The sequence below is a fragment of the Dermacentor albipictus genome, chromosome 10 (assembly GCF_038994185.2).
Source record: "Dermacentor albipictus isolate Rhodes 1998 colony chromosome 10, USDA_Dalb.pri_finalv2, whole genome shotgun sequence".
NCBI lineage: Eukaryota > Metazoa > Arthropoda > Arachnida > Ixodida > Ixodidae > Dermacentor > Dermacentor albipictus.
The window spans coordinates 68,121,753-68,148,875 of NC_091830.1; the positions used below are offsets into that span (position 1 = coordinate 68,121,753).

The 27,123-nt window shown below is 46.4% G+C and overlaps 2 protein-coding genes across 5 annotated transcripts in view; both read right to left on the reverse strand.

Moving 5' to 3' along the window:
- Positions 1-27,123, reverse strand: part of LOC135899632 (protein dispatched homolog 1-like) — a 500,922-nt gene that overhangs the window by 25,890 nt on the left and 447,909 nt on the right. For all 4 annotated transcript variants that reach the window (XM_065428947.2, XM_065428939.2, XM_065428962.2 and 1 more), the window contains 4 exons: positions 11,877-12,083; positions 9,153-9,393; positions 3,930-4,174; positions 1,394-1,777 (listed from right to left, as the gene is read on the reverse strand). In XM_065428947.2, the coding sequence (XP_065285019.1) occupies positions 1,394-1,777; positions 3,930-4,174; positions 9,153-9,393; positions 11,877-12,083 (1,077 nt within the window). The remainder of the gene's footprint in view (positions 1-1,393; positions 1,778-3,929; positions 4,175-9,152; positions 9,394-11,876; positions 12,084-27,123) is intronic.
- LOC135899624 (chromobox protein homolog 1-like) lies at positions 22,477-24,236 on the reverse strand. The gene has a single exon (XM_065428929.2). It carries the CDS (start codon positions 23,839-23,841, stop codon positions 23,278-23,280), a length of 564 nt encoding a protein of 187 aa, XP_065285001.1. The 5' UTR covers positions 23,842-24,236; the 3' UTR covers positions 22,477-23,277.

Below are 27,123 nucleotides of genomic sequence, written 5' to 3' on the forward strand. Positions count from 1 at the left end.
ATGCAGCCTTCTCTCAGGTAAGCTGCGTGCGAGATGTGGCAGCTCCCTTGAGCTGCAAGGCACTCTTAATGTTGAAGCAGCGCTGCTAGTCCATTGCATGCAACGAATGTGCTCTTAGTTTCCCTCTGCAATTGTGGCCTGAGCAAGAAACTATGCTGGTTGTCTAGCTGAGCTAACCCGGATCAAGTTAAGGAAAAAAAGCACTGAAAGCAGCTATACATTGTTAAAGAGCTTCTGGAGTAGTTTACAGTATTTTTTGTACCTATTAAAATAGTAATTACACCTGACACAATGTCAATGTGAAGTTTGCACAGCATGTTTGGAAACATCACTTTCAATTGTTTTTGACACATTACCTTTTGTGCAGATATTCTTTCTGGATTTACAGCTGCGTTTGATACAGCTGGTTTTGTCTACACAAATGGCTTTGCCTCTTATTATTATTATTTTTTAACTTGTTCCCATGCTAGATGGGGCACCACAGTGTACTAGTTGCCTTTCAGAGTGGGTGCATGATAGCCTAGTCCACAAAGAAAGCTATAGCAATGAGCCCATCACTTAAATTAGAGGCCACAGGTGTGGGTGTGGTGGTCGAAACAAAATTTAATTTCACTGCATCGACAGTTGAAAGCTCGAAATCTGTTTTCTGCGTCCATCCGTTCATGCATCCGTCCGTTCATTCCCCTTTTATGTAACGCTGTCTTCAACGGGCCACCATCATTGTCACGTCATTCCTGTCAGGACATTTCTTCATTCCTGTCAGGACATTTCTTCATCCTCAGAGTTGCCCTTGCCTTGTAAAGGAGAAACACAGGACTTTTTACTACCACTGACACTCAGATTGAAGTCATGCTCCTGTGGCAAGGTGTATTCGGGAACCTGACACACTCGCTGCTGAGCTGTAGCATGACATTCGCACTGGGTAAATTACACAAGGCTTTGTGCGCCGTGCAGAATCAGAAGTGATGGCATCTGTGCACGTATTCCTCAGGTAACAGTGTGGCGGGTGAAGATGAAGCATACATTTCAATGAGCTTGCGCCTGAGAAGGTGGCAGTGTCCACTGCGACAGCCTTTCTACTTTTGTAGTAAAGGAATTCAGAGCCCGAGGAGTTACTGCAGCACGCAGACCCCTTTTTCGTATGATGTTCTACGTCGTGAAAGCTTTTGTGGTTAGTAATACAGGCAGACAAAGGCAAAGAAACTAATACAGCATGCATCAAGCCACCGGCCTTCTCAGTTCGCCCTTGCATGTGCAGTAGAGCACGTGACCTCCAAAACAGGACACCACGCCTGATGCATGGGCTACACATGTGGCATCACACCAAGGGCTGCACAGCTGTGTCCGCGGTGTGAACATAAGTGCATGATAACAAATACCGGCAAGTCGTTACCTGAGTTACGTCATCCTCTAGTTGGCCGTACTCCTCGAGGTCCTTGAAGTAGGGCATAGCCGCGGTACTCTGGGCTATAGGAAGGAACACACTCGTGTAGGACAGGTGTGGCTTGTGGACGAGCTTGCCCGGACCAGACGCCGAGTCGTTCCGTTGGCTGCCGCCGTCCCAGTGACCGATCAACTCGTCGCCGTCGTCGTCCCCCCGGCCCGCGACCGGGGCGAGGAAGTCGACGTCGGCCAAATAGTGGAGGATGGTGTACACTGCGTTGTACTCGATGCACTCGGCGGGTACTCCGCGGCACAGCGGGGCCCCCGAGGCACAGTCGTGGCTCAACTTCATGCTGTGGTAGTGGGGCGCACAGGCCTCCAGCCTTTTGAGAACCTGCATTACAATCCCACATTGTGCTGACCTACCGGATGAGCAAGAAAATAAGGGGTACCAAAGGGCTTGATTTTTTTTAGTTACAACCACAAGCCGACAGACAACGAAGCTAGGGAAAGCACGGAGGATATTTACTGTTCCTTCTTTTCTTTTTGTAACTGAAGTGTAGAAATATAAGGAAAAGCGAAATAAACTGGATGCAAAGATAGTTTGCTCACGTCTTCAGTATGATGGATGCGACTCTCTACCATTGCATTACCGCTATGGTTGTCCTCCCATAGGCTTTCTTGAGGGTTTACTAATGTGTACCACAGGGAGTGTTTATGCTTATGCATCACAGGAGTGTCACATGCTTATGCTCATTTATTTATTCACACTTTATTTTTTTTTGGCGGTTGCATATGTTACGACAGACATATATTGGACTTGGATAATATTGGTACATCTTGCTTTCTTGTTTTTTATGTGGAACAGTCACATTTCTTTGTTTTCATCATTCAGCAGGACAGTGTCGAAGCAGCTACATGCTTGACATGACCGTAGCGTGGAATTTCATATGACATTCAAATTTGAAGCCTCCTTACATATTTTTTTTTTAAAATCAGTTCTTGAGTGAATCAATATTTAGGCCGCAGGTGAGGAGGCACTTGCCCCTTTCAGATGCTTCATGCGTTTAAAGCACGATGATTCGTTCTGAATTTCCCACCTGGAATTTTTAAGTAGACTCCGAGGTCAAAACCTCTACAACTGATGCCACAAGCGAAATGATGCAGTACCACCTAAATAATAGTAGTACCATTTGCAGTACTACTATTAAAGCACTTGGCAATTGTGAATACTGTGAGCTACTGTGTAAAATATGGGGCATTGTCATTGCAACATTGCAGTTGGCACTGACATTGCCAATGCTTTCGACATTGTTTTCAATGCAAAAACCTTATTCATAGCGTATTCTCTATTGTGGGTATTTGGTATGCTTGAGGCTTATCATCATCACTGCCATGCAAACCTCTTTGTGCTGTTGAACGTTGGTTTGATGAGCATCACAACGAATAATCACTTGCGAAAGCACAGCCATCTTGTCAAGAACAATTCCTATGCGATGCACATAATCTAATCCACATACAGGACACCTATTGCCCATTATGGCCTCCGAAATACATGGACAGATGCCGCTGCCCTCAGAGTTTGTATGCAGTGCAGTACCTTGCCCAAATTTCCCAGCACTGTCATTGGGTGATAGCGCTTTGGTTAGCGCGCTCGTCTCACAAATTCGCATTGGTTCACTAACATGGGCTCAAATTCCAGCAGAGCCTGTTGGGGAAAAGTTTTTATTTTTCTTCATACTGTGGTGATGACAATGCCGGAGATGATGATGTTGCTTGAAGACAACGAAAATCTTTTTGTTGTGTGTCATTGGTGATGACAACAGTCATCGCCAGGGTAATAGAATGGACGGGTGGATAAGGCAAACCCAATTTCGGGCTCTTAACTAACATTGCCCTAAAATATTGTTGTACTACCCTTGATTCTCCCAATGGGTGAATCATCGCAGCACCAAATTTCATTTCAGCAATATTTATATAAGACCCTGTGCCCCAAGCTACCTTGCTCTTGTTCCTTGTATGCTCACACATTTTCATTAGAATCAAGTGACAGTGTATTACGTATCAAAACTATAACATGAATGTTAAAGACACTGTAATATGAAGTTCTGGATTGATTTCAGTGCTCTGGAGCTCTTTTAATGCAAACGTAAAGACACCCAAAGCGTGGCACACAAACATTTTTGCATTTGGTCTCTATCGAAATGCAGTCGCTGCACTAGGGAATCGAACCAACGACCTCGCGATCAACAGCATAATGCCAAGAGGGTAGAAAGTGTGGCTCGTTGGTGATACATGATTTGACATACAACACAGAAGCACGAGATGGACAAGAGCAGACGCTGGTTGTAAGGCAGCACCACACCCGTCTTCTCCCATCTGTCCAGTGTTCCTGGGTTGCATGTCTAATCAAGCAGAGTGCCAGATCCAGTGAGGCACCATTGCGGGAGTGCACCTTTAGAGCAAGCCGATGAACAAAGAAGTCACTGGCTTGCCACGAGGGCTCGAGGTTGTGGGTCCTGCCAATGCCGTTTAAAAAGACAAACCTCCTGGACATCGGTCGCCGTGATGTCCAGGCACGAAGACCGGTTGTGGAGCAGTGCGACGAAGTGCGGGATGGACCAGGAAGTGCAGCAGCGGCGCGGGCTGACCCGCTCGCAAATGGACCGCAGGCTGGCGGGGCGTCGCAGCACGTCCAGGTCAGTCCGACAGATGGAGCGTAGAGCCTCCAGGGTGAACAGGTTTGTTCCGGGAACCTTTGGGCCAAAGACCACGTGGCCGTGGCTTCGAGCTGGAGCACACGGGAGAGTTAGCTGGACGACCTCTTTGCTGAACTAGTTCGCCCACGTGTAGTACAGGCATAATTGTGCAAAGTAAGACAATCACATAAAAAGAAGAACAGGATTGGCGCTACTCCAGGGCTCTGCTACATTGGCACTTTCAAATGCTCGTATTTTTTTTCCAGGTCTTCCCTGACCATATATTTATTGTATTTTCCTGGCAGTCTAGGACACTGGCAGTCTGGCCACAACAAAGAAATCCCGGTTCTTAACTTCGCAAGTCTCTATGACAGCTTATCATTTTCAACAAATACTCCAAGAAAGCTGTAAAGCAGTTGAGATGCATTTGACTAAATCGTGTTTCATGATATTCCAACGGCCCGCCCACCGAGGCTCGCACTCACAAAACCAGCAAGAGGTACACATTTTTTATTTGCGGATTGTGTAGGATCAGTAGAAAACTTCGCCTCCTTCTCACATATACGCCACTAACTCCGCAACAACTAAACCATGTTCATTGCCCAGCGCAAAGTAGCAACATAACAGAGAGCCTAGCAATCTGCAATGAATGCAAAAATGTGGTGATGTCCTGTTCTCACGTTACCACCTTTTGTGTCATGATGTTATGGCACACATATTTCATGAAGAAACAAAACCAAAAAGTGGCTAACAGAAAAGCTATTACAGTAAATTATTTAGCGTTCCCTGAGACTCACTTGTATTTCTTATAAGGTTACAAGGCCCGAGGCCTTCATTTATTGCAAAAATATGAAAAAATCAAAATGTCATGTCAGTATACTCCTCCAAACAATCAGATTATTTGAAACTCTCTCTCGTACGCGTGTAGGGAGAAAATAACTGCACAAACTAAAATGACATAAAAAGAAGACAAGGACATGTGAACAAGAGAGAGCCTCATTGAATTGGGTGCTTTAATGAGGCCTTCTCCAGTAGGTTTAAAGGCAGGTTTACAAGATGCGGGGGCTAGCACTTTTCATCCCAGGTCACTGCCATGAGTGGAAAGCGAAAGATGGCCAGCAGAAACAATTAATCTGAGGGCAAAAATTTAAAAAAACACCGCTTAATCAAAGTCAACAGAGGCATTTGAAGTTAAGCTAGACTATTTTAGAAATACATCGCAGTAAAAAAAAAAAATACTTCCATGCATTCAGCAGAAACAGAGTTATCGGCAATCAAAGATTGCTTTTCATTCCCTTCACAGTGTTCCTTCTCTTCCTTCAATGTCTTGCACTGTGAAGGCTACGGTGGAGTGGGGGAGTGGCCACAATGCTCCGCCTACTGAACATCACCGCGGTGTGCAGTTTCCACTTGATTTTGGATACTGACAGAGACGCCAGTACTTCCGATTTTGCCGCCTACGACGTGCGAACACATTCGTCCTCAGCGAGCCGCAGCGAACTCGGTGAGCGGGCTCCTTGTAGCACCCCATGGCGGCCATATTATCCATGCTGCATAGCAGACTGCAGCTACATGCAAGTGTGGTGCGTATGCACAGCGTTTCTATTGTGTGCAACAGGGCTTGAGTGTGTGCCCGAGCTCATATGCTCCAGTCTAGCTGTATTGTGTGGTGCGGACTGGCTCTGTCCTGCACCAGCCTGACCAATGAATAGCCAAGCCCAACTTGCACATTTTGAAGCACTATCAATAGCTCAATTTGAAGCGATGCCTGCCAAGGTGTCTAGCTAGAAGCAGCAGCCAGGAGTGAGCGCACACTGGAAAGCCAATGTCTGATCTGACCTTAATTTTCGTGTGGTCATAGGCTAGCTGGGTGTTAAAAACTAGTCGAAATTAGTGAGACCATACAGCTATGACAACGATAAGAAGGGTGGCCAAAGCTTAAGTCCTATGCAGGCAGCCGCGGCTGAGTGTGAGCAGACGTTAGTCGACTTCTTCCGGAATTGTGTAATGCTTTTCTAGCTTAAAAAGCTGATTTTCACTCAATTCAGACTGTTTATTAAACTGCATCAATAAATATACATTGTAACAGTAGGAAGAAGTGGGCTGATCCAAAAGCACTTCTCAATTGATGTCAGCCATCGGCCAGCAGCAGCTGTCTATAGGAATCTTCTATATGAGGACATATGCAAGCAGCTGGCCCCTTTGAAGTGGCTGAGGAGAAAACCTCATTTGAAAAAATAATGTTTGAGAAATACTTATGCGACTTCCCACTCTGCTTGTTAGATCCATTGGCTCAGATGTTCACAACAGTGTATGCTATCTATGCTACATTTTTTCACCAAGCCTGAGAGGTGGTTCAGGACCCTTTCAAAATTAATTTGCAAAAAAAGCTGCACAGGTCTCAGTCACACTCTTTTGGTACCCATGACCTAATTAAGTTCTCAGTATAAGTTTAGCAGCTGAACTGCTGGCTGTTTTGCACTGAAGTTTTACACAAATGTAATGTATTACAGTGCATTCAGACTTACTGTGTTAGCACACATAGCTTGTTTGTTTCATTCAGAATAAATACAAAGCATGCGCCACCAGCGATGATGCCAGCAAAATAAATTTAATTTCTCTGCAACAAAACAATTGGACCCATCAGTTACACCTACAGTGAAATATGCCTTTCACTATAGTGGCGACAGATGTTGCCATCAATCCGTTACGGCAAACTGAAAGCTTCTTTAGTGGTGTGACCTCGACTATGCATGTTTTGTTACGTCTCGTTTAGTGGGGGACAGAAGACTGGAGTTATGTTAAGTGGAGGTTAACTGCATTTATCAAGCACTGGGGTACAAGAACAGCTGTGGTTACATAGCAGAAGTTCACAAAAGAGATAGAGGGTTGCAAAGATGGAGGAAGCAGAGGATTCAGAAGGCGCGCTCAGCCATCGTAAAACATCGCAGGGGATGGCAGCATCACCTCTTGAGCCTTCTTGTAGTAACGCAAACTTCAGGATTATCATAAAGAAAACGGGCAAGTAATGCAAGCTAACACATTAACAGAACCCACCATGATATGAGCGGAAATCTGAGCGGAAATCAGCAAGCAGTCTCTCCACAAGAAGTCTACCTAGGGATGCTAATTATGCAAAACCCGGTACAATAGCGTTGCCTTTAAGCAAAATGATCAGACATCAGGGGAGACAGGACAGAGCGCTGCTTTTCAACTCAACTGCTCACTATCAACCAAACTGCACAAGTTGATAATCAGTGCACCATCTTATCTCATTTCTTCTACTGTCTTCTTTGCAATGGAAAATAGCACTATGTAAAACCAACCAACCCACGAGCAGAGGTGCCAACTCTAGGGAAATTTCCCTAGACAGGAATTTTAAACCTTGTTTAGGGAAATAAAGAAATTTGTTCAAATCTAGGGAAATTTAGTGCTAGGACATTGAAACTGCTAAACCACTTATGTGACAGAATGTTTTTATTAGAGACATCTCAAACTCCCTTCACATTAGCATGTGAAGTATGACTTGACCATAGAGCTGTGCAATGAACACATCTTACCAAGCAAACAAGAGGGCATAGATGGCCTGGGTAAAAAAGTGCTGCTAGTACGATTTTGACATTGTTATCTTTAGCAGGGCAGGCGACGTCTGCCAACTGAATTAAATATTTATCTGTAAACTGCAAAACATTAAACGAAGCAGGAGGGACACATCTAGGTATAACCAGGCACATATACCTAACACCTAGCACGACAATGTGGTCATGGCGTTGAACAGTAAATTATGAATGCACAAACTCAAATTTGCCTGGAACCTCCCATAGGCAGAGACACCTTGAGCAGAGCCCGAACGCTGATGTGTTTGGGCGAGTTTTGCTCTGTAGCAAACATAAAGATCAGTTGCATATTTTTGGGCTTTGCTGTGAATGACGAGCAAGTGCGTAAATGTGGTGGTGCTAAGTCGTACACAGCGTGCAAAAAAAAGCAAAAAAAAAAATATCATTTATATCTTTTACACTGCTGTCGTGCAGTGGCATACTGTTTTGCCACTCTTACATCTGTAAGGCAGGTCCGGTGCCAATTTTACAATTCGATTAAGGTTCTGTGTAACCTTGGCACATCGCTCTAGGTGCAAAACAATTTAGGACAACAACAAAGTATACACATGCTGACGTCTTCTGTGAATATGGCTTGCTTCAACTAAGAGGCCACATTAGCCCAACTTGCACTGCGACATCACATCAGGTTGAGCCCAGTGACTTCATTATTTGAATCTTTCAAATGAGCATAGAAATAAATTTAAACTATAGAACTTGCAGTCATTTGCATGATACAAACAAACACATATCATTACAGAAATCAAATTCACGAAGTGAACAAGTGCATCTCGCACAAATCTAGGGACACCTAGGGAAATTTCCTAAGTTGGGGGAAAACTGGCTTTGGAGGTGGGCAGTACTGCCCAAGGGTACACTCGCCCTCAAAATATTATGGGGCACACAAGTGTGTGGTGGCACTTCGGGGAGTGGCAGATCAGTTGCCACAGCTACATATTGAAGTAAACCTGTGCAGCTGCTGTGATGCCTGGAGACTTATTGATACGTGCCGTCGGCTACAATGTGTGGGTGCGTTGGAATCCGGAGTTGGTGGAGTCGATGACGCAGTGTACGTATTGGGTTCGAGGTCGTGAAACCGCCATCCCGTTGCATGCGGCACACTAATGCAAGGCTGGCTTGCCATGCTAGCGACATGCTACTGAAAGCAAATTTCACTTCAGCGCAGCAAAATGCAGGCTTGGCGGGCCCAAACAATGTAGCAGGACATACGAAGCCAAGGCTGCAGGCATCACTGTGCCTGCATAGGTTTGCTTCAAAGCAAGGTTGCGCTGGTGTGCTGGTGCTTTGCGGAGTAGGGCCACGTGCTCTCAAGCTGTGCAATATTTTGTGGACAACTGTACATGCTCAGTATAAAATGAATTTCGTTAAGATCTGTACACCTTAAGAAAAGGTCACTTGAATTGCCCTTTTAATGACAGAAACATTAAGTCAGCTGTGAAAAGGGGTGTCTTACATGGATCACTGCAGAAGTAGCGTGTCCTTTCACGGTTCCTAGGAGCGCCCTCCCCTCGACGCTTCCACATGGGACCAAGCTTTCGCCGTGGCTTTCCCGGCTCTGACCGCGCGTCTTGTGGGTCTTTCTTGCGTTTGCGACCCTTGGAGGTTGGTGGACTTTGAACAAGCCGACCATATGACCCTTCCTCTTCATCAGCTGGGGGGACTTCTGGCTGACTTTCATTCATTGGGGTTCCCTGCTGTGAGGCGAGGAAGAAAGAAGGAAGAAAGATTAATGGGGATCAACATTTCACATCTTGAAGGGGCAATGCAAGATGACAGAGACAGAAGGCTTCAAGATGTCTAACCAGTACCAACGTGCCCAAATGTTGATTCTTCTACAGAACATTTCACAACTTAGGCTGTTAGCGAGACATTGTGTTGATAAGAAATGTACGGAGGTAGGTATTAGGTGCATTTCTCTAGGCAGCTAGTACTAATCAAATTTATCCGTCTTCATCACAGACTCTTTCATTTTGCCCTATGTGACAGCCAGCTCATTGAACCGGTACGCCGAGGCCCTCGCATGAGTTATCCCGACACTGTGATCCGATCACGTGCCCGCTCTACCACATTTCTGTGGTCTTTCTTTGTGTGCACAGCATGGGACTTGAATGACCTTCAAAACAATATAGCATGGCACTAATTGAATATCTCCCACTCTTCAAAATTGCAGTCGGGGAAGCCCACCTATCTCTATCGTAAACATCAGTGCCATTGCTTCCACCCCTTTTATGCTTGCCACTCAAGTAATCTCTCCCTGATGGGACCCTTGATGTGTTATCAATAAAACGAAATAAAAATTATGGGGTTAGGTGAGCTGCAGCAACACACAGGCCACGAGAGAAGCTCTAGCTAAGGGATTGAGGATTAATTCTGACGATTCAAAGAACTACAGATTCATTTTTATCACCAAGGGATCATCGAAGTGTCCCCAAACCTAAGCAGAAAAACTATTTTTGCATTTTGCCCCATCAGAATGCGGCCACTGTGGCCCAGGACCAAACCTGCGGCTTTGTTCTCTGCGGTGGGACACCACAGCTACTGAGCCACCGTGGAAAGTTAGGCAGCTACTCTGTGCTGGGGAACATGGAGGAGCATGACGTGCGAGAATGATGATAAAGGGTAAGGGAAGCATATGGTGGGAAAGCCAATGCTTAGAGTCCAAACATGTGCTCTTCAAGAAATTAGGCAAGGCACCAAAACAGCATGAACTAGTGAGACAAAGCAAGAACACAAATGACAAGACACTTTGTGATTTGTGTTCTTGCTTTTCCCCATTCCTTCGTGCTGTTTCAACTCTGATATGTGCCAGCTAGCCCGCGTCATTGATGCAATTGTTCATTACGTTAGGCCTAGACGGTCTGGCAAATGGATTTACCATCCTACGAAGAGCCCAAAATAATGTGCTCTGACAACGGTTCATTGCCAAGACAGTAACGAGCAGCAGTGGACAATTATTGAGGGGACTCGTCAGAATCATAAAGAAGGCCTCATCACCATGAGGCCTAGTTTGCATTGCATCACCATGACTAGTTTGCATTGATTAGACCACTGTCAGAACAAACTATTTTTTGAATGAAGGCGTCATAAGCCATCTCAGTAGAGGGCAAGGAAGGCACTGCTACATTTCTTAAACAAACCTGCAAAAGCGGCTTTATCTTTAATTGGTGTTCATTATGTTGCACATGATCCTGTGCAGTTGTAGTGTGCAGGGATCGTTAGTGACTGTTGATTGCGTCTCTTTGCCCTCTGATTCTCTCTCTCTACTTCTCATCTTTCTACCTATCCCCTAGTGCAGGGTAGCAAACCGGATTTTCTGTTCTGATAATCATTCCTGCCTTTCTTCGTTCCATTTTTCTATTTCCCTGCTCTAATAGACTACTGTTCATCTGCTCTAATCCTTACATGACCAGTCCCACTCCACTAGTTATTTTGATGTCGTCTAGAACAGCACCTAGCTAATCCTGTTTGTTCTTTAATCCAAAGTGCCAGTCAGGAAGGCCTTCATGACTCTTTATATAACATTAGCCATTTATTGCTTCATCACTTATAGCAGAGTCCTCAATTCCTCCTCATCTGTTATCCTGTAAGTTCCAGACCCCCCAGGATAGCCCCTATAGAATTAATGCACAGGTAGTACACTTTTCTCTTTGCAACGATAACCAATTATGCATGACTTGATAGTGCTACCCGCTATATGCATTCGGACAAATCAGTGATTTCCTTATTGTGATCTAGGTCTCCTGTAACTACTTGGCCTAGATGAAGGTACTCCTGAAAACCATGAATACCCAATTGAACATAGAATCTGTATACTTGTTTTAACGTATGCAGATCTTTTAGGCTTTTGTCATTCACTCCAATTGAAGACTGTCAGGTGTCAGTATGCCTTCAGATGCCCTGACTACTACTAGGAAATACTATCTCAGTGGTTGAGCAAAGTGATGCTCTTGTTATTGTTTACAGACGGTCTCTCTTGCACAGGTGTGAAAATTCACTCTGAGCAGTTGTGCTATACACTTTTCATACTTTTGCTTCTTCATTCCCCTTGGGCCCCTCCACTATCTTTAGTGTGCAGAAATTATTTTGCTGCTAGCCACCACCACGTCTTGTCATCTCTACCCTGTCCCGTTCTTGAAGCGGTTTACAGGCGCCATAACGAAATTATTTGAACTCTCACCTCTCCACCGTTACCAGAGGGCAGTACCGAGGGTGGTGTGAGAGAGACAACACCGACAGGCGGCACCGTCGTCGTGATTTTCGGCCACCTGGTGATGTCCTGCGGCTCCGGATACATGGACAGCATGCCACCCCAGGTGGACGCTGCCTGCAGGTTCTTCCATGCTGCCAGGCGCTGGGCCAGCACGGTGCCTCGAGGCTCAAAGCCCTGCCCAGAACAAAGGGCACAAGACTTCAGGCAGTGGCATCCCAAAGTTTTCACACTTAACGGCACCCATTAATTCAGACTTACCAACGCCAACTAATGGTCACACTCGCATCTACACACACCTGCTGACGGTCATGCCTGTTCGCAATCACATCCCTTCAAGCTCACCAGCACTCACTCCTGTCATTACCCACGTCCAGTCACACATTTCACTGCTCACTTACACTCTATCCAATGTCTGTGAAACAAGTGTAGAGAAAGTATCAGCAGAGAGAGAGAGTGAGGGAGAGAGAGGGAAATGAGCTAGGAAAGGCAGGAAGTTAACTGGGAGAGATTCTGGTTTGCCACCCTGTACTGGGGGAAGGGGAAGGGCAAATGAAAGATGGAGAGAATAGTGGAGAGATAGAACAAAGTATCAGCAAGTGTATCCATGAGTGCGTACGCTGACCTGTGTTTCCGTGGCACGGTTTACGCAGCTCCTGCTCGCCTTAGCGGGAGGAGCATAAGTGGGTAAGAAAGAATTCAGGGGAGCGCTGCGCAAGGCAGGTGAAAATGTTGAAAAGCAACGGATTAGTTGTGATCATTGTCAACCTACCCTATACTCACTGCAAGATGAACGCCTCTCCCAGTGATCTCCAATTACATCTGCCTTGCACCAGCTGACCCCGTGCTATGCCTGCAAGTTTCCTCCCCATTTCATCACACCACCAAGTTTTCTGTTGTCCTCGACTGCACTTAATTTCCTTCTCTCGGCACCCATTCTGTAACTGTAATAGACCCCCACGTTATCTGTGCTATGCGTTATATGGCTTGCCCAGCTCCATTCTTCCCCATAGTTCCGTAGTATTAATTGTGACGCTGTGACTCAAATCTTTAGCTCCTGTGAAACACCAGAGGAAAGCAGTAATGAAGAGAGCAAAAAAAAATTATGCAGATTCAACCCATATGTTAGGACGTACAGAAGCGAAATGCTATTTGCCAATTTCATTTCTGCATCTTTGGTGCAACAGAAACTCGTGCGTGCATGTGTTCTCATGTATGTGTGCTATGCAATGTGACAAACCTTTTATAGGCTTATATTTCTTAATTTCTACGCATTTATTTTAAATGTGCCAGCCACTTCTTAGCCACTCCCTCATTGCGAGTATGTGCCATAATAGAGAGTTTTAGAACAATGTCCCAAAAAGTTTGGGGCCACAAAGAGCTTTGCAGTTGTTAGCCTTGGGGCACGCAGGTGTGAAGAGCTTTAAAATAGGACTTTGCATTTGGGGATAGCATCTTGCACTTCCAGCTCCACTGCGGTGTCAAAGAAAACCTATCATGAATAATTGAATAAAACATAACATTTTATGATAAAAATAATAATTTTGACATTCGTGTTTCTGCATTTAATTACAATTTAGAAGGTTATTCTATTAGCAACAAGTAATTAGTCACACTTTGTTTTGAGTAACCAACTTACATGCCTTCGCCAGCCAAGTCAAGCTGTGTGGGGCCTACGAGCCATGAAATTTGCAATTGAATTCAGAATCAGCAGCGTCTAATGAATCAATTTTCATAACACACATTAGTTGAGAGAAAGCGATAACTGCTCACTTCTCCTAGCTTGCGAACTTCCCTCGTTACCCCAAATCGAGCTCAGCTTGGTGTTCGCGCGGTTAGAGCCGTCGCTTCGATAGGTGTTGGCATGTTTGTTGACAAAAGTTTTGGGGCATGTTTTGGGGCTTCCCCTAAATCAGTAAAATAGCGTGCCCGACGCAAAACTCAAGCGCAGCTTGCGTCTTGTGCATACGCAGTGGCTTGGACATTATTTCTTTGGGGCCCCAAACATTTGGGACCCCTATTCTAAAGCTCTAATATGGAAATCTTGATCAAAATCAACATGCGGCAATCATGTTAAAGAGCTAGTTGGCGTCAGCTCAATATGTACCTCCTGCTTCTTGGCCGATGCCCCATTGCGGGCATGTGCCATTGAACCACCCATTTCATGGCCAACCACCCACTGTGATAAATGTGCAATAATATTGAAATCATAATCATCATCAGCATGTGGCGATCATCTTAAAGAGATATTTGACGTTGTCACGATATGTACCACCTGCTTCTCGGCCGATGCCCCATTGTAGGTATGCGCCATAGTATGAAAATCATCATCATAATCAACACACGGACACACCTTGGCTGATCACCATTATGGGTATGTGCCATAGTATGGAAATCATCATCATAATTGGCATGTGGTGACGATCTGACAGTTGTATTTGGTGTTGGCACAAGAGAAATGTACATGCGGTGGTGACGTAATGGCTAGAGCATCGGGCTGCTGCAGACGGGCTCTTCCTTTTCTTTTTTTTTAGAGTGAGGAGGAATTTACTCAATGAGAACCCAACCAGCGACTGATCGACTGACAAATAGACCCAGGCGAAACCATGGAATGGTAGGCAAGGAATGCTTCGCTTTAAAAACTGATGAAGCTCTTTATGTTCACCCATGTTTCAGATGTGTGGGCAGGAAAGCAGGGCAGAAGTGGGATGAAAGGTGCGCCGCATGTTTTGCATCTCGGTTGAAATGCGTCCTCTTCGTTAGTCTTCCCTATATGTGTTGTGATGGGCATCAGTCTCTGACATGCTTAATAACTGCCGCTGGGTGGAGCAACTACTGGTAGCTTTTGCAAGGGTAAGTTGGTCCGCCTCCTTGAACAATGCTCTGAACACTCAGAATTGACCCTCACCACAGTGACTGTCTCATTATTACGGTGATCGCTAACACAAGCAGCAGGTGTGAAAACATTCTTACATAAGGAGGATGTTTTGTGAATACAGGCGGTGTTTCGAACAAATCGTAGCCACTGTTTGTTTTCCAACACATCTGGCAGATTTTATGGGCCATACATGAATGCTCTTAGATCTCCGAAGAACCTTTTTGTCGTTTACCTCTGCTCATTCTAAACAGGAGGGTTCGTAGTAGCTTGTTTGATTGCAGCACTTCAAGGGTCCTGTCCCCATAAAGTGAGCCTTAGCTTCAAATCGCAAAGTGCAAAGGCTTTTAGAAGTAGGATTTCCCATGGGTGTTAGAAGCAATGGCATTGAAACAACTGCTTCCCACTTTCACACATGGACACACAGCTGCAAGAAAACAGCAGTGCAAAATGACCAACTAGAGCGTCACCATTGTCTCATAGATCCATAAAGTGTTTCACAATTTGAAGAAGACAGTTCAGAAGGCAGTTGTCACGCTTTGGTTTGTTAGTCTTAGTAAACTACTCAAGTTTAGCAGAAACGCAAACCAAGGCAGTAAAAGAATAAAATGTTACGACAAAAAGTACGCCCACGCCTGTGTGACAAGCCCCAAGGAAGTCGCACATGACATTTGTTTCTTTGGTGCAAATTAATTCAGTTCATTGAAAATTTGGATCCACCACATTTTGTGCATCTTCAGAATCACGAAAAGCGTACTGCTGAAGAATGAATTAAGTATCTTCAATTCAGTGAGTTTTGTCAACTTTACAGATTGTGGACTCCATGCAAGAATATCAACTATTTCAAGTTTAGCATACATGGAAAGCATCTATGCAGTCCCTTGAAAAACATGCCTTATCTAGAACACTGTGAAAAACAATGCAAGAAGTAAACCTGCAACATGACCACATACTGACACAGAGATTGAACACTCAGCTGTCAACCTTCCAACTTGTTTAACTAAAGCATCTTGCACATTTTATTCAATGTTGCAGCATGGGTCTCGTCAGAACGGTTTCAAGATGTACAATGCACATTTTAAAGGTGGTGATTATTATGATCAGGGCACACTGTGCCTGAAGGAGCTATCATGTGGCTGCTGCTACATGGGCCAGTTAAGTAGGCTCACACACTCTGCCTTGTATGCACTGAACGCTACTGCGTTAGAACCCAAGAGCCACATGCATGACACTCGCACAGGTTGTTTTCTTTCACAGCCGGCGGTCGTTTGTGTTCTTAGAAGGGTGCCACACTTCGAGACAGGGACCGCCGCGGTGCCTAAGATATCTGGACACTTTGCGTACAAGCGCATGCAACTAAAGGCCAAGCAGCCGCCTCGCCGCGAGCATGTCGTTCAATGACATATAGGTGCGTCCTTGACAGGGGCGGCGGCATTCCCGTGGCAGTGGGGGAGATGGTGTTTACGCCATCGAGCATGCATGTGTAATGGGAGACCTGGCGGCTACATTGCGCGAGGGTGCGATTCTGTGGCATGTCCAGGGTTAGTGGCTCGCGGGGCGATTTGTGTGTTTGTGAGGCATACCAGTGCACCGGGCCAGCTGCACCGAGGCATGTGGACCCTGAGCAAAAGGGCCATGCGGCGTTGATTTAAGTTATGTTGATCTGCGTGTTCCAAAAACCAGACTAGTAAAGTGGGGCGGTCACAGAACGTATTGTTGATGGCCCTGCCTACTTTAAAATAGAACTGATTGGTAGAATGTGAGCGAGGAGGCCTAAAATAAGGGTACCGCCCCAATTCGTAAGGCTATTTAGAAGAGTATGTAGGAGCGAGTGAGTTGATAATCGGCCGCCGCTGGTGGATGTATTCGACTTTCGTCTTAATAAACCTGTGTATTTCTAAGTTGGCCTCCCTGAGTGCAATATGTCGCCAGATTGCACTGATGATTCCCCGAAGAATTGTCAGCCTGGAAGACCTGGAGGAGAAGAAACTTAACTGGGCCATTGTATTAATGATAGAATATGCGAACATGCAAACTCACTTGAAGCGGCAAACAGCTGCTGACCTGTGCCGATCGCTAATGCACGCAAAGAGCCTCATAGATAGACAAGCTGCACGCGTTTAAACAGAGAAGCACGAGACACAGTAGTGGACACAAACAAATAATGGGACTCCAGTGATTTCTCCAGCACTGAACTAATTTACCGAGAGAATGCGGCTTCCCTTTCTCACCTAGAATGGATTACTTCAGGTGTCCCCATGAAGCGTGAAGCCCCGTCTTGTCTGTGCTGTATGGAGTCATAACATGAGAGCAATCATCTGGCCATTTGGCCGCAGGTCATGGCCGAGTAGCCAAGACACTCGAGAACACGATTTGGTAGGTGGCAGAATTGAGATCCAGCTGCTGGTGCGTAGTGCGGTCTGATGTTCTCACTGAGTGCGCATCAGGTCATTAATGTCTACAGTTAATAGGATCTGCATGCCATTTGCTTCAACAGGAGAAAAATATGTAGTTTCACCTAAAGGGCAATAGCATTGAGAGTGATAGCAAGGTATAGCATCGCAATTGGACTCCTCACACGGTGTTCTAATCATATACGGGTGCAACTAGTTGGCGTGACCCGGCACTCAAAACTTAACCCCTGCTGCGTGGAAGGAACAGTGCCCTGTCAAGTACCAGGCGTCTCACAATGCTGGTGCAATGAGCAGTGCCCGTGGCATTTCGGGCACCACACCTCGATGATGTGTGTGATGAGACAGATGGGAAACCGTCGGTGCTTGTCAGGGCTTAGTGAAATGTTAGGTAACGTCAGCTTGACATTTACCGAGCGTTCCAGTTATATAACAGTGCATACACACAGCAGCTCAACAGGAACACTAGCGTGCTTATAGTGATGTGCACGGTATGCTCATGCCGGCAGCAAGGCGGAACGCTGCCCTGCTCGACCATCGAGCATAACGTTGATGGGGCGTTGATTTTGCTTTGTCTTTTTTGCAGCCAAATGCACTCCGTGTCTCCAGAGTCCCTCTAAGCATCCACACACAAGCAGCATTTGGCAAGACAGCATGACAAAAGCAGCGCTGATGGCATTTTTGCACGTTAAGGGTCTGTATTTTTGCTACTGCAATAAGATATATCTGGTTTTATGTGGAAATGTGGCGTTTCATTTCATACTGGTAAGCCGAACACCTCTAACAGCAGCAGCTCTCGCCTCTTCCCTGTTAATATGATGTTACTACACTTAACCTTTAATATTTTGGCTCCTCTCGTGGTGTCAGGTCAATACTCCTCAAAGTAGTACTGACACATAATGTTAAATTTGTGGGAGCTCTCCCACACACTCAATACACATAAAAGGACAGTGTTCAGCCAGTATGGAGGTTGGGAAACACTTCAGAGATATCTTAATCTGATACTAAAGCTGGTCTCAAAATGCCAGGCCTGGCGTCAACATACCATAATGTGGTGACACAGAGCGAAATGTCCCGGTGTCGTGCAGTAATAAGACTAGGTATGATGATGGTCATGAGAAAGATAAGAGCATGCATTGCTTCTAGCTAACTTCACATGTGGCAGCCTCAGCTACTGCAGGAATGAAGCAACCAAGCGTACCACGATGTCACGATGTGCCCATCTTACGAGTACCGAAACCAAACCTGATTCATCGAAGCTAGTACTGCAACAGTGAATTATTTAGAGTGCTCCGACACTCGGAAGTATTCTTTCTAGGATTTAGAGGTTTTTTAGCCTTCATGTAAAGTAGAAAAAAAATGGCAGGCTGACGAATGTAATCTCAGTTCTCCTTTTAATTTCTTTCCCCCTTGGTGCTGCTTTACATCTGTTCAGAACTTTACACTGCAACATGTGCCCTAAAAAGTAATTGCTGTGCTTGGTGTTAGCACTTCGCCAAGTTGGCTGGAGCACACGGTTCTAGACGGGAATTTGATGTTTTAAATTAGTTGCAGTGCGCCCTCCATGACTTTTACACTCGTTAATGTACCTTCATCATTATGAAATGGTATTGCGAGAAAGCTACGTTCTTGTAACAGCCTCTGATATCACCCTTTAGTGACAGCACCTGTAAGTACCCTCCCCCCCAAATTTTTATTTTTAATCTAAATGTGCAAAGCACACCGAGAATAAGCTTAATCAATGAACATAGATATTTAGCACAATCTTGTCCAGCAATAGAGGGGAGACCTCGGGCATAAAAGTGGAAGTAGGCTTCACCCCAAGCCACCATAAGGCTTTGTTTGGAACTCGAACAGACAGCTCTCGTTATATGTGAAGCATAGGTGCGCATTTCATTGGCTCCTCACAGCACGTGTGCGACACCCTTCAGCTGGATATCTTGCATCAGTCTGTCCCTTCTGATTGCTTTCAAAAGAAAGCGAGTCACGTGGCTAGCCTCTTCCTTGTCCTATATTCCTGCTCTAAACCGACAAATGACACTTGCTGCTTGTCATTCAGTAATGCCCAAGGACATGTAGCCAGAAACTCCATACTCGATACTGAAACTCGGCAAGAAAAAAAATTCTGGTACGTTTCCTGTTGGCAACAATCAAGAAAAGGTTGCAAGGCCTCATCAGACATTTTGGTTATGGATTGGAAGTTATGAAGGCCATCTGTGAAGCATACTATAATGCAAGGGTCTTTCAAACTGGTTGGTTATCTTGATCTTGGGGAAACTGAAATCTCACTTTGCAGTGCTGCTGTAGGACGAGTTTCACCGCTAACATAGACTCTCTCTCCCGCGGGTTCAACTAGCATCTTCAAGCTATGATCCTTCCCTACCTTTTACCATATGGGAGCCAAACAACTGCATCTCACTGATGTTGAAAGCTCCGTATCAATTACTTCAAAGTGAAGATTTCTTTGCCTTTTCCTTCGACTTTCCCACTACTGCTGCTGTTCGGCACACCGAGTCGAGGCGTGGTTCAGAGCGTGTATAATGGAAGGAGCGTGACAGACAAGAAGAGATGCGAGGAACTCATTTGGACCACGCCGCGTCGAATGTGCACAATACCCTCTGGGGCTCCTGGATCGTCGCCACATCAGCCTCTTGACAGCTGTAATTATCAGTGATCCCCTCCAAAGTGCTTACCTTCCAACCAATGTCCAGAGGGAAGCTAGATAGAATGGTAGAGAGGAGGGGGGAGAGGAGGCAGAGAATTGGTAGAACTTACGCAGTTGCAAAACGAGTTGCGAAACAGCCTTGCCACTCTTTGCTCGCAGTTCCCACACAAATACAAGAGGGGGGTAAGGGATCGGGCAAAGGCGACGTGAGAAGGCAAGGAAACGCTAGATAAACTTGAAGGTGCGGTGTGGTTCTACTATTTCTGAAAAATAAAACCATGCAAATGTGTCTAGCGGACAACTTTCGCAGGGCGTGCAGAAGCAGAGGCACATTAATTAAAGCGCAACGCAGGGTATAGGCGACACAACTGATCTCAGTGCGTGGGATCTGCACAATGTTTTCTTCTCTTCCTTTACTGCTGCGTGGTGCCCTCCCAGTGGCAGGTTTAGCGAAACCTGCATTGGATCATTCACCAGAATCACCTGCCACTTATGGCAACGTAGCAGGCAGCATAGACGCATTTGTGCGTGCGACCTTGGTTTTCTGGCAGGCAGAGGGGGCTCCTTCGAGAGGACGAACACACCAGCTTTCATTTGAAACTTCTGTTTTCGTGCCGTGCAGCCATTTAATAATTTGCAAACATGACTGTTGGTGCGCAATCTACTTGCCTCAGTTGTTTGTTGGCAATGCCGGAAACTGGTGAAGGGTTCAAAGGGCAACTTCAGTGTTTTTTATGTCCACTAACCTTAATAAAATTTTGAATATACATTCTCTATGGTGGCAACAACATGGCGGCAAGTCGTTTAGTTTTCCTGAATATGAATTTTAAAGATTGGTTGTGTGCTCCCGAGTCGTGCCCGTGAATGTATGACCTTTTACTGGCCAACCAGTGCTAGTGAAGTCGCAGACTACACTGTCACTTTGCCCAGAAACGACAAAGCTGGCTCCCTTTTTTTCCGAAACAACAGCCAAAAATCATCGTTTTGACAGACGCGATAACTGGTCTTTCTCTTCGTCCTGCCGCAGCACAATGTGTTGAGCTTAGGCATGTCAGCTAGCTCGCACCGCAGCGGCTTGTCAAAAGCAAACACCAATCCTTCAGCACTCATACTGTCATTGAAATCGCTGCTATCTAGTTCAAAACAGCTGTAAAAGCTCTCCATGTCGTCGGGAGATATCAGCTTTGGTCTTTTGGCATTAGCACCACATGTACAGCGTGCTTAGCACAGGTTCTGCGTTTTTACATTACAGTAGTGTAGGATATGACGTCAACTCATTGTGACGCAACATGAAGCAGGTACCCGTTTCAGTACCCGATTTATTGGTTATTTAACATTACTGGCGAGTTTCTAAGCAAACTGAACCACAGTGACAACATGAAATGCTGAATTTCGTATACCAGTTCAGCCAATGTGTACACAATTCTGCATGTGAAAGGGCACATCAAAAGCAAAACAAGTGATGCAAATAATATTTAAAATGTGCACCACACATTTTGAAACACCTCTGATGGAATTTGTGCTGGGAGTTTCAATAAAATGCGAGAAGTGCTTTAGTAAAATTAGTTAGCTGGGCGTTTGCTCTCGATGTCAGTATGTCATCACGCAGCAGGTTCACGTCTTTTAAGGTTCTTCACAATGCTGGAAAACCACGGGAACAGAAATAGCCTGCATCTTTAATTAGTTTATTTCCTGTAGCATGGCAAAAAGCCACGAGTGGTGCTCCAACGAGGCATCTCTGAGGTCCCATGCACTTACACCCTTAAGATGTAAATGGGTATGTAACCAGTAAATTCTGCATGAAATCTGAATAAATCGCAATGCACATTACTGTTGTTACCACATGCTATAGCTTTTGCCTAACTGCAACACAGCAACGGTGATTAAAATCCAAATAATGGCAAAAGAGCGCATCACGGACACAGCATGACAAATGCTGCTCCCTCCCACGTAACCTCCGAGACTTGACTGTGCAAAATATTGACGAAAAATTGCGCACACCACTGCTTTTCTTAGGATGCTGTTGGGTAGGACAGCGAAAAATGTGACAAGCTACGATGACAGGACACGCAAGATAAGCCTTAAAATGTATCACTTCAATAGTTCATGAATTAAAAAAAATTAGACATATGTTGCCATGGAATTACCATGAAACTATTATACTTTCTTTTCTACAAATAAATGTGGCACTTCCTCAGACGCCAGACACGAGTTGGCGCAATATACGCCATCTGTCAAAAACAGACCAACGCGATTTCAACTAGCCAAACAACCGTAAATCTACAAAGCAAAGTCATTACAATGCCACAGAGACAATCTGAATGCTTGCCTGCCCTATCTTATTGCTGGTGTCATACATTACGAAACACTTTATTTATAAATTTAAACAAGGCAAGAGCCCAGTGATGGTTCCTTAAAACAAAGTGCCCAGCTGTAGCAACTGTGTCAAGCAAGACTGCTATGATACAAAACAGCAGCTGAAGAGACTAGAAATATACAGCTTTCGCAACGTTACCACCAAAAGCTGGCACACATTCGACAGCTGCCAGATGCCGACAGGCATAGAGAGAGAAAGAGAGAAAAAAAAAGTATTGGAACACTGTCCTTTGCCCAAAGAACTTGTTGAAGAAAGAATTCTCTTTAATGATGTCCTGTTTTATACAATTACAGCATCCCCAACGAACGATTCAAACCAAGAATGAGCAGGTTGTGCATAGAAAAACGACAAATAAAAGAAAAAAGAAACGCCACTCGTGCAACCTAGAGAGCAATTATCTCAAATCGCTAATGGAACAATGCTTCGTTGTTGGAAAATACATTGGCGAAATGTTTTTTTTTTCTTTTTTTTATCGCGATACAGACTTGATGAATGGCGACCGAAAAGGATGGCGCAATTTTTTTGTTATGCCAACACAAAACGGTCGCAACAACGTGGGCAGCACAGCAACGGTTAAAAAAAAAAGTAAAGAAAGCTTGTGTGAACGGACGCCTGCGCTCCAATATGACGGCTTGTAGAAAGCACAACAAAGCAAACATTACCGACGCCTTATCTCACACACGGCGAAGGCCATGCGGTTACAATTAGCGATAACCAATGCATAACAAAGCAAAAAATGAAACACTTTCTTGCCGGACGTGGTTACGGCGCAGGAAAACGGCTTTGTTTTCCCCCCTCACATAGCGTCCGGCACCTCAGGTTGAGTAAAAGAAGGCTTAGAAAAAAAAAGCACGAACACACACACACATGACGTATCGCTGGGGGTACGGAATCAAATGGAAAAATAAAATGGGGAGAACAGGAGTTGGAGGCTGTAGGTACGAATTGTTCCGGAAGAGCCACCGTCCAGGCCGTCAAAAAGAAAAAAGAAAAATGCGGCGCGCTGGACGCAAAAGTGGTCGGTCGCCGTTGGCGGGTACTCGCTAAGCCTTGGCCGCTTTCTCGGACGGCTCGTCGTCGCGTCCGCCGCAAGTGTCCCAAGTGAGACGCTCCTCGTAGAACCGAATCACCACCTGCGGGCAGCGCACGTTGGCCACCCGCGCAGGCACGATGTCGGCCTCGTCGCAGTCCTTCCACTTGATGAGGAACATCAGTTCGCCGGATGAATCCGTGGCGCCGATGATGCGGTCCGGGTCCAGGCCGCGGTCAAAACCACGTGGTTTTGCGTCACCGCCGTCCTGTTTTTTCTTCTTGCGGCTCGGAGCGTCGGCGTCGTCCTTCATCTTGGCCGCCGACGGCTGCAGCGACTCGGCCTTCTGTTTACGCTTCTCTTCGAACTGCGCGATCAGGCCCGGGCAGTCGAGGTTCTCCTCGGGCTCCCAGGTGTTTTCGCTGTCACCGTAACCCTTCCACTTGAGCAGGTACTCGACTTTGCCTTGCCGCACGCGCCGGTCCAGTATCTTCTCGACGATGAATTCCTCGGGTTCGGCCGGCGTGCCGTCCTTGTGCGTTCGCTTCTTGTCGGACCTCTTGCCGGTTTGTTCCATTTGTGGTGGGGGCGCCCGGGAAAAGTGGCGTTGCGCGCCGAGCGCGGGTTTGGGGCCGCACACGCCGCTTGCAGTGAAGCTGACGAAGACGACCGGGTGGCACGCGCTATTCAGAAGGCACGCGCGCCATGCAAACCGAGCCCCACAAAGCTAGAGGTCGAGCGTCCGCGCTGGCAACAAAACAGCAGGATAAAAGCGCGCTACGCAAGCTGCTGCTGCTGGCGCCGGTCAAACGCAGAAGCGCTAAGCCTACATCCAAAGCCAAACGGCTGAATGCTGCGGCGCTGTCTATTGGCCCAGCACCCGCCGCGACCCAGGCAAATCCGGTTTCGCGCTCGACCGGCGGCGCGTTCGCTTCGACCGCCTCTCTTGCGGCCGCGAACGAAAATGGAGGCGCCAGAAAACGAAGCGATCGTGACGTAACGCGTACGTCGGTGCAGGGTCGAAATCAACGTCACGCGCGAATCGAACGCACTGCCGCGCGGATTGTTTCGCGCCATCGGCGACAGAGGCCGCCACACTTCTACTGTCCTGGAGGTTGTTGACTTGCGACCTTTTGCTGGTCGCTTCCAGCAGGAAAAAGAAGCAGAAAAAGAAAAGCAAGTACAGTAAAGGCCACGAAAAGGCTTCTAACGCACGAATAAAGCTGTTTCCAAGCCGGGACGATGAAGCGGTCTTTTTTTTTCAGCTTTTTTTTTTTTTGTTGCAGCTTCTCAAATGGGCCAGCAATAATATTTCGCGGACGTTGGTAAGCATTGCTGACGCGGCACAAAACAATTGGAAATGGGAACACAACCGCAAACCTAGGAGGCACAGGCATCAAGGCCGATGCAATTTTTGTTTCGTCTTGTTTCACGTGGACAAATAACCGTCAATTCCTTCGTTGCCGGGCCCGTGCGCATTCGAGTACTTCGAGCTCTACCGTGGAAAACATCGCATTGGGAAGTGTGGGATGAGTGAACTATTTGCTGCGACGTCATCATTCAAAACGATACATTCCCTCCCCCCCCCCCCCAAAAAAAAAAGAAGACATGGTCAATAGCGGCTTTCTTTTCTGATTCACCCTGCCGGACTTGTTCGCCATATTGCCATATTTGTTTGGCACTCGGTCGCCCTCTACAATGACTCAGGAAATAGCATTTCCTGCGTGATAGAGCTTCGTGATTTTAACAGCGGTTTGTAATTATTCAAGTGTGTTGTTTCCGGAGCGCGTTTTTCTTTCGCCTTACCGAGCGAAAGCTTTCTGCACGTTTCAATGACTTGGAAGAGGCAGAACCACGTACACCGCGGACAGAAGTCGATTGAAAAGTCGAGTGGGAGTGGGAGTCAAGAAACAACAACGTGACATTTCAAGAAACGTTGAAGCGTGCCTACAGAATGTGTCGCCAGCAGTTTCAAAATGCCTTGCAAATGGCATCTGCGACGTCAGAAGAGTTGCATCCCGATGTGTGCCCATGCTTTGGAACATGGGCAAGAACGCAATGTTTTGAAAGCTGCTACGAAAAAGATGGTCGTTTTCGAAGGAGGCAGCGCAGGGTCGGTTTCTGACATCGCTGCAGGCGTCAATAGCCGAAATTATTTAAAAATGCGTTTTTTTTTCTTTTCCAAATGAGTGAGTGAGAGAGAAAACTTTATTGTCGTTTATTGTCGCTCAATGGATTACCGAGCAGGCGGACGGCCACGTGAACGGTGAACGCCACGGTGAAAGTGAACGGCCACGGAGATTTGGCAATGGTGGCGATTTTCTACAGAAAAAAGGGTCGTGTCCCGACATTTTTCTATAGTAGGTGTTAGGAAGCGCCGTACGGGGTGGCAACGTGCCAGCTTTCAGCCCACTGCACGTGTTCCAAGCCCACCAGACGGGGAGGGGAGCCCTTCAGAGAACTGCGGATGACCGGCAGCCACGTGGCGCGCGGTCAGCTCAGGAATGTGGTACTCCGCCGCGCCACCCGGCACGGAGCACAGTTCTACGAAGCCCTCTGACTTCGACACCGAGAGCTATGCGGCGCCGAGAGTTCTACGAAGCCCTCTGACGTCGGCTCCGGACACTCGGAATGTGTGTGCCTTTGTGTGTGTGGGCCGTACTGCAGGGCGGCGGCAAGTTTACAATGACTGGATGAACGTTTCCATCCACTGGGACTCCGACCAGGTGGACCTCGAAGAGTGGACGTCGAACGATGACGTCGAACTATGACGTCAAGCGGAGAGCTTATAAGCAGAGTTTGCCGGCTGCTAGAGAGTGCTCGTGTCGTGCTCGTCGTCGGGAGCTGAGTGCTCGTTGTCATGCTCGAAATGTAGTAGCGAGCTGTGTGCTCGTAAACTGTTTGCTGTATGTTAGTTTTGCGGGCTCCTTATGGGAGTCGCGCTAGACTGTCAATGTACCTCATGTTATAAAATGTAAATACTGCCATTAAATCCTGCTCGCCTAGTCCTGTGGCCCCAAGTTTCTCCGATCGTGCTGCAAGCCCGACTCCGACTCTAATATAGGATACAACTTTTAAAAACAGCAGTTGGCAACCAAGGCACACGGACCACGCCAACGTTACTCCCAAGTGCCTCGAGCGGCCAGTCGCGCGATAATTTTGCGTGCATTTGCGGGCTTCTTTCAGGCTCGGAAAAAACACTTTTATGTAGCAAGTACTGAGCAACAGAAAGCTCTATCGGGAGTTTTTCATGTCACCCAACAATTTGATCATTTCGCTGCCTCGCCCTCGCCGTGATGATCGAGCAAAGTGCGACAGCAGCGCCGCGATAATGCGAGAATCGGTGGTGACTCCACGCAGTCACAGAAGTTTAAAAAGTGAACCTAGTCCAGTAATGTAACGGTGGACCGCGCGAGGTTGTGTTACTCCGCCAGCCAATCACAGAAGCAAACAAAATCGTCGTCATGAGAGCTTTTCAAGATGGCGCCGTACTTGATACCACCAGAGCGTCTGGTGTTCTTGAAGAGTCTTCATCGTCGGAAGCAATGAGGTGTGCAACAGACATGGACTAAGTGTACGGAGTTTGAGCGTTTTACCCTTTAACCATGTGCCATGCCTAACCATCATGACCATGTGCCATGCTTTTGTTTAATGTGCTTCTGACCACTCCCTTTCCATTCTAGTGAACTTGCCAGTGTCTAGCATCAAGTTCATGGACCAAACCGCCGTGACATTAACCGGGCACGGAGCGCGGGCGAACGTCTCAGTGCGCGTTTCCTGTTACTCACCGAACATCTCAGTCTCGCTGCCGTAGCAGAAATATTCATCGCGTCTGTGCTTGTCGCATACCCGATTTGTA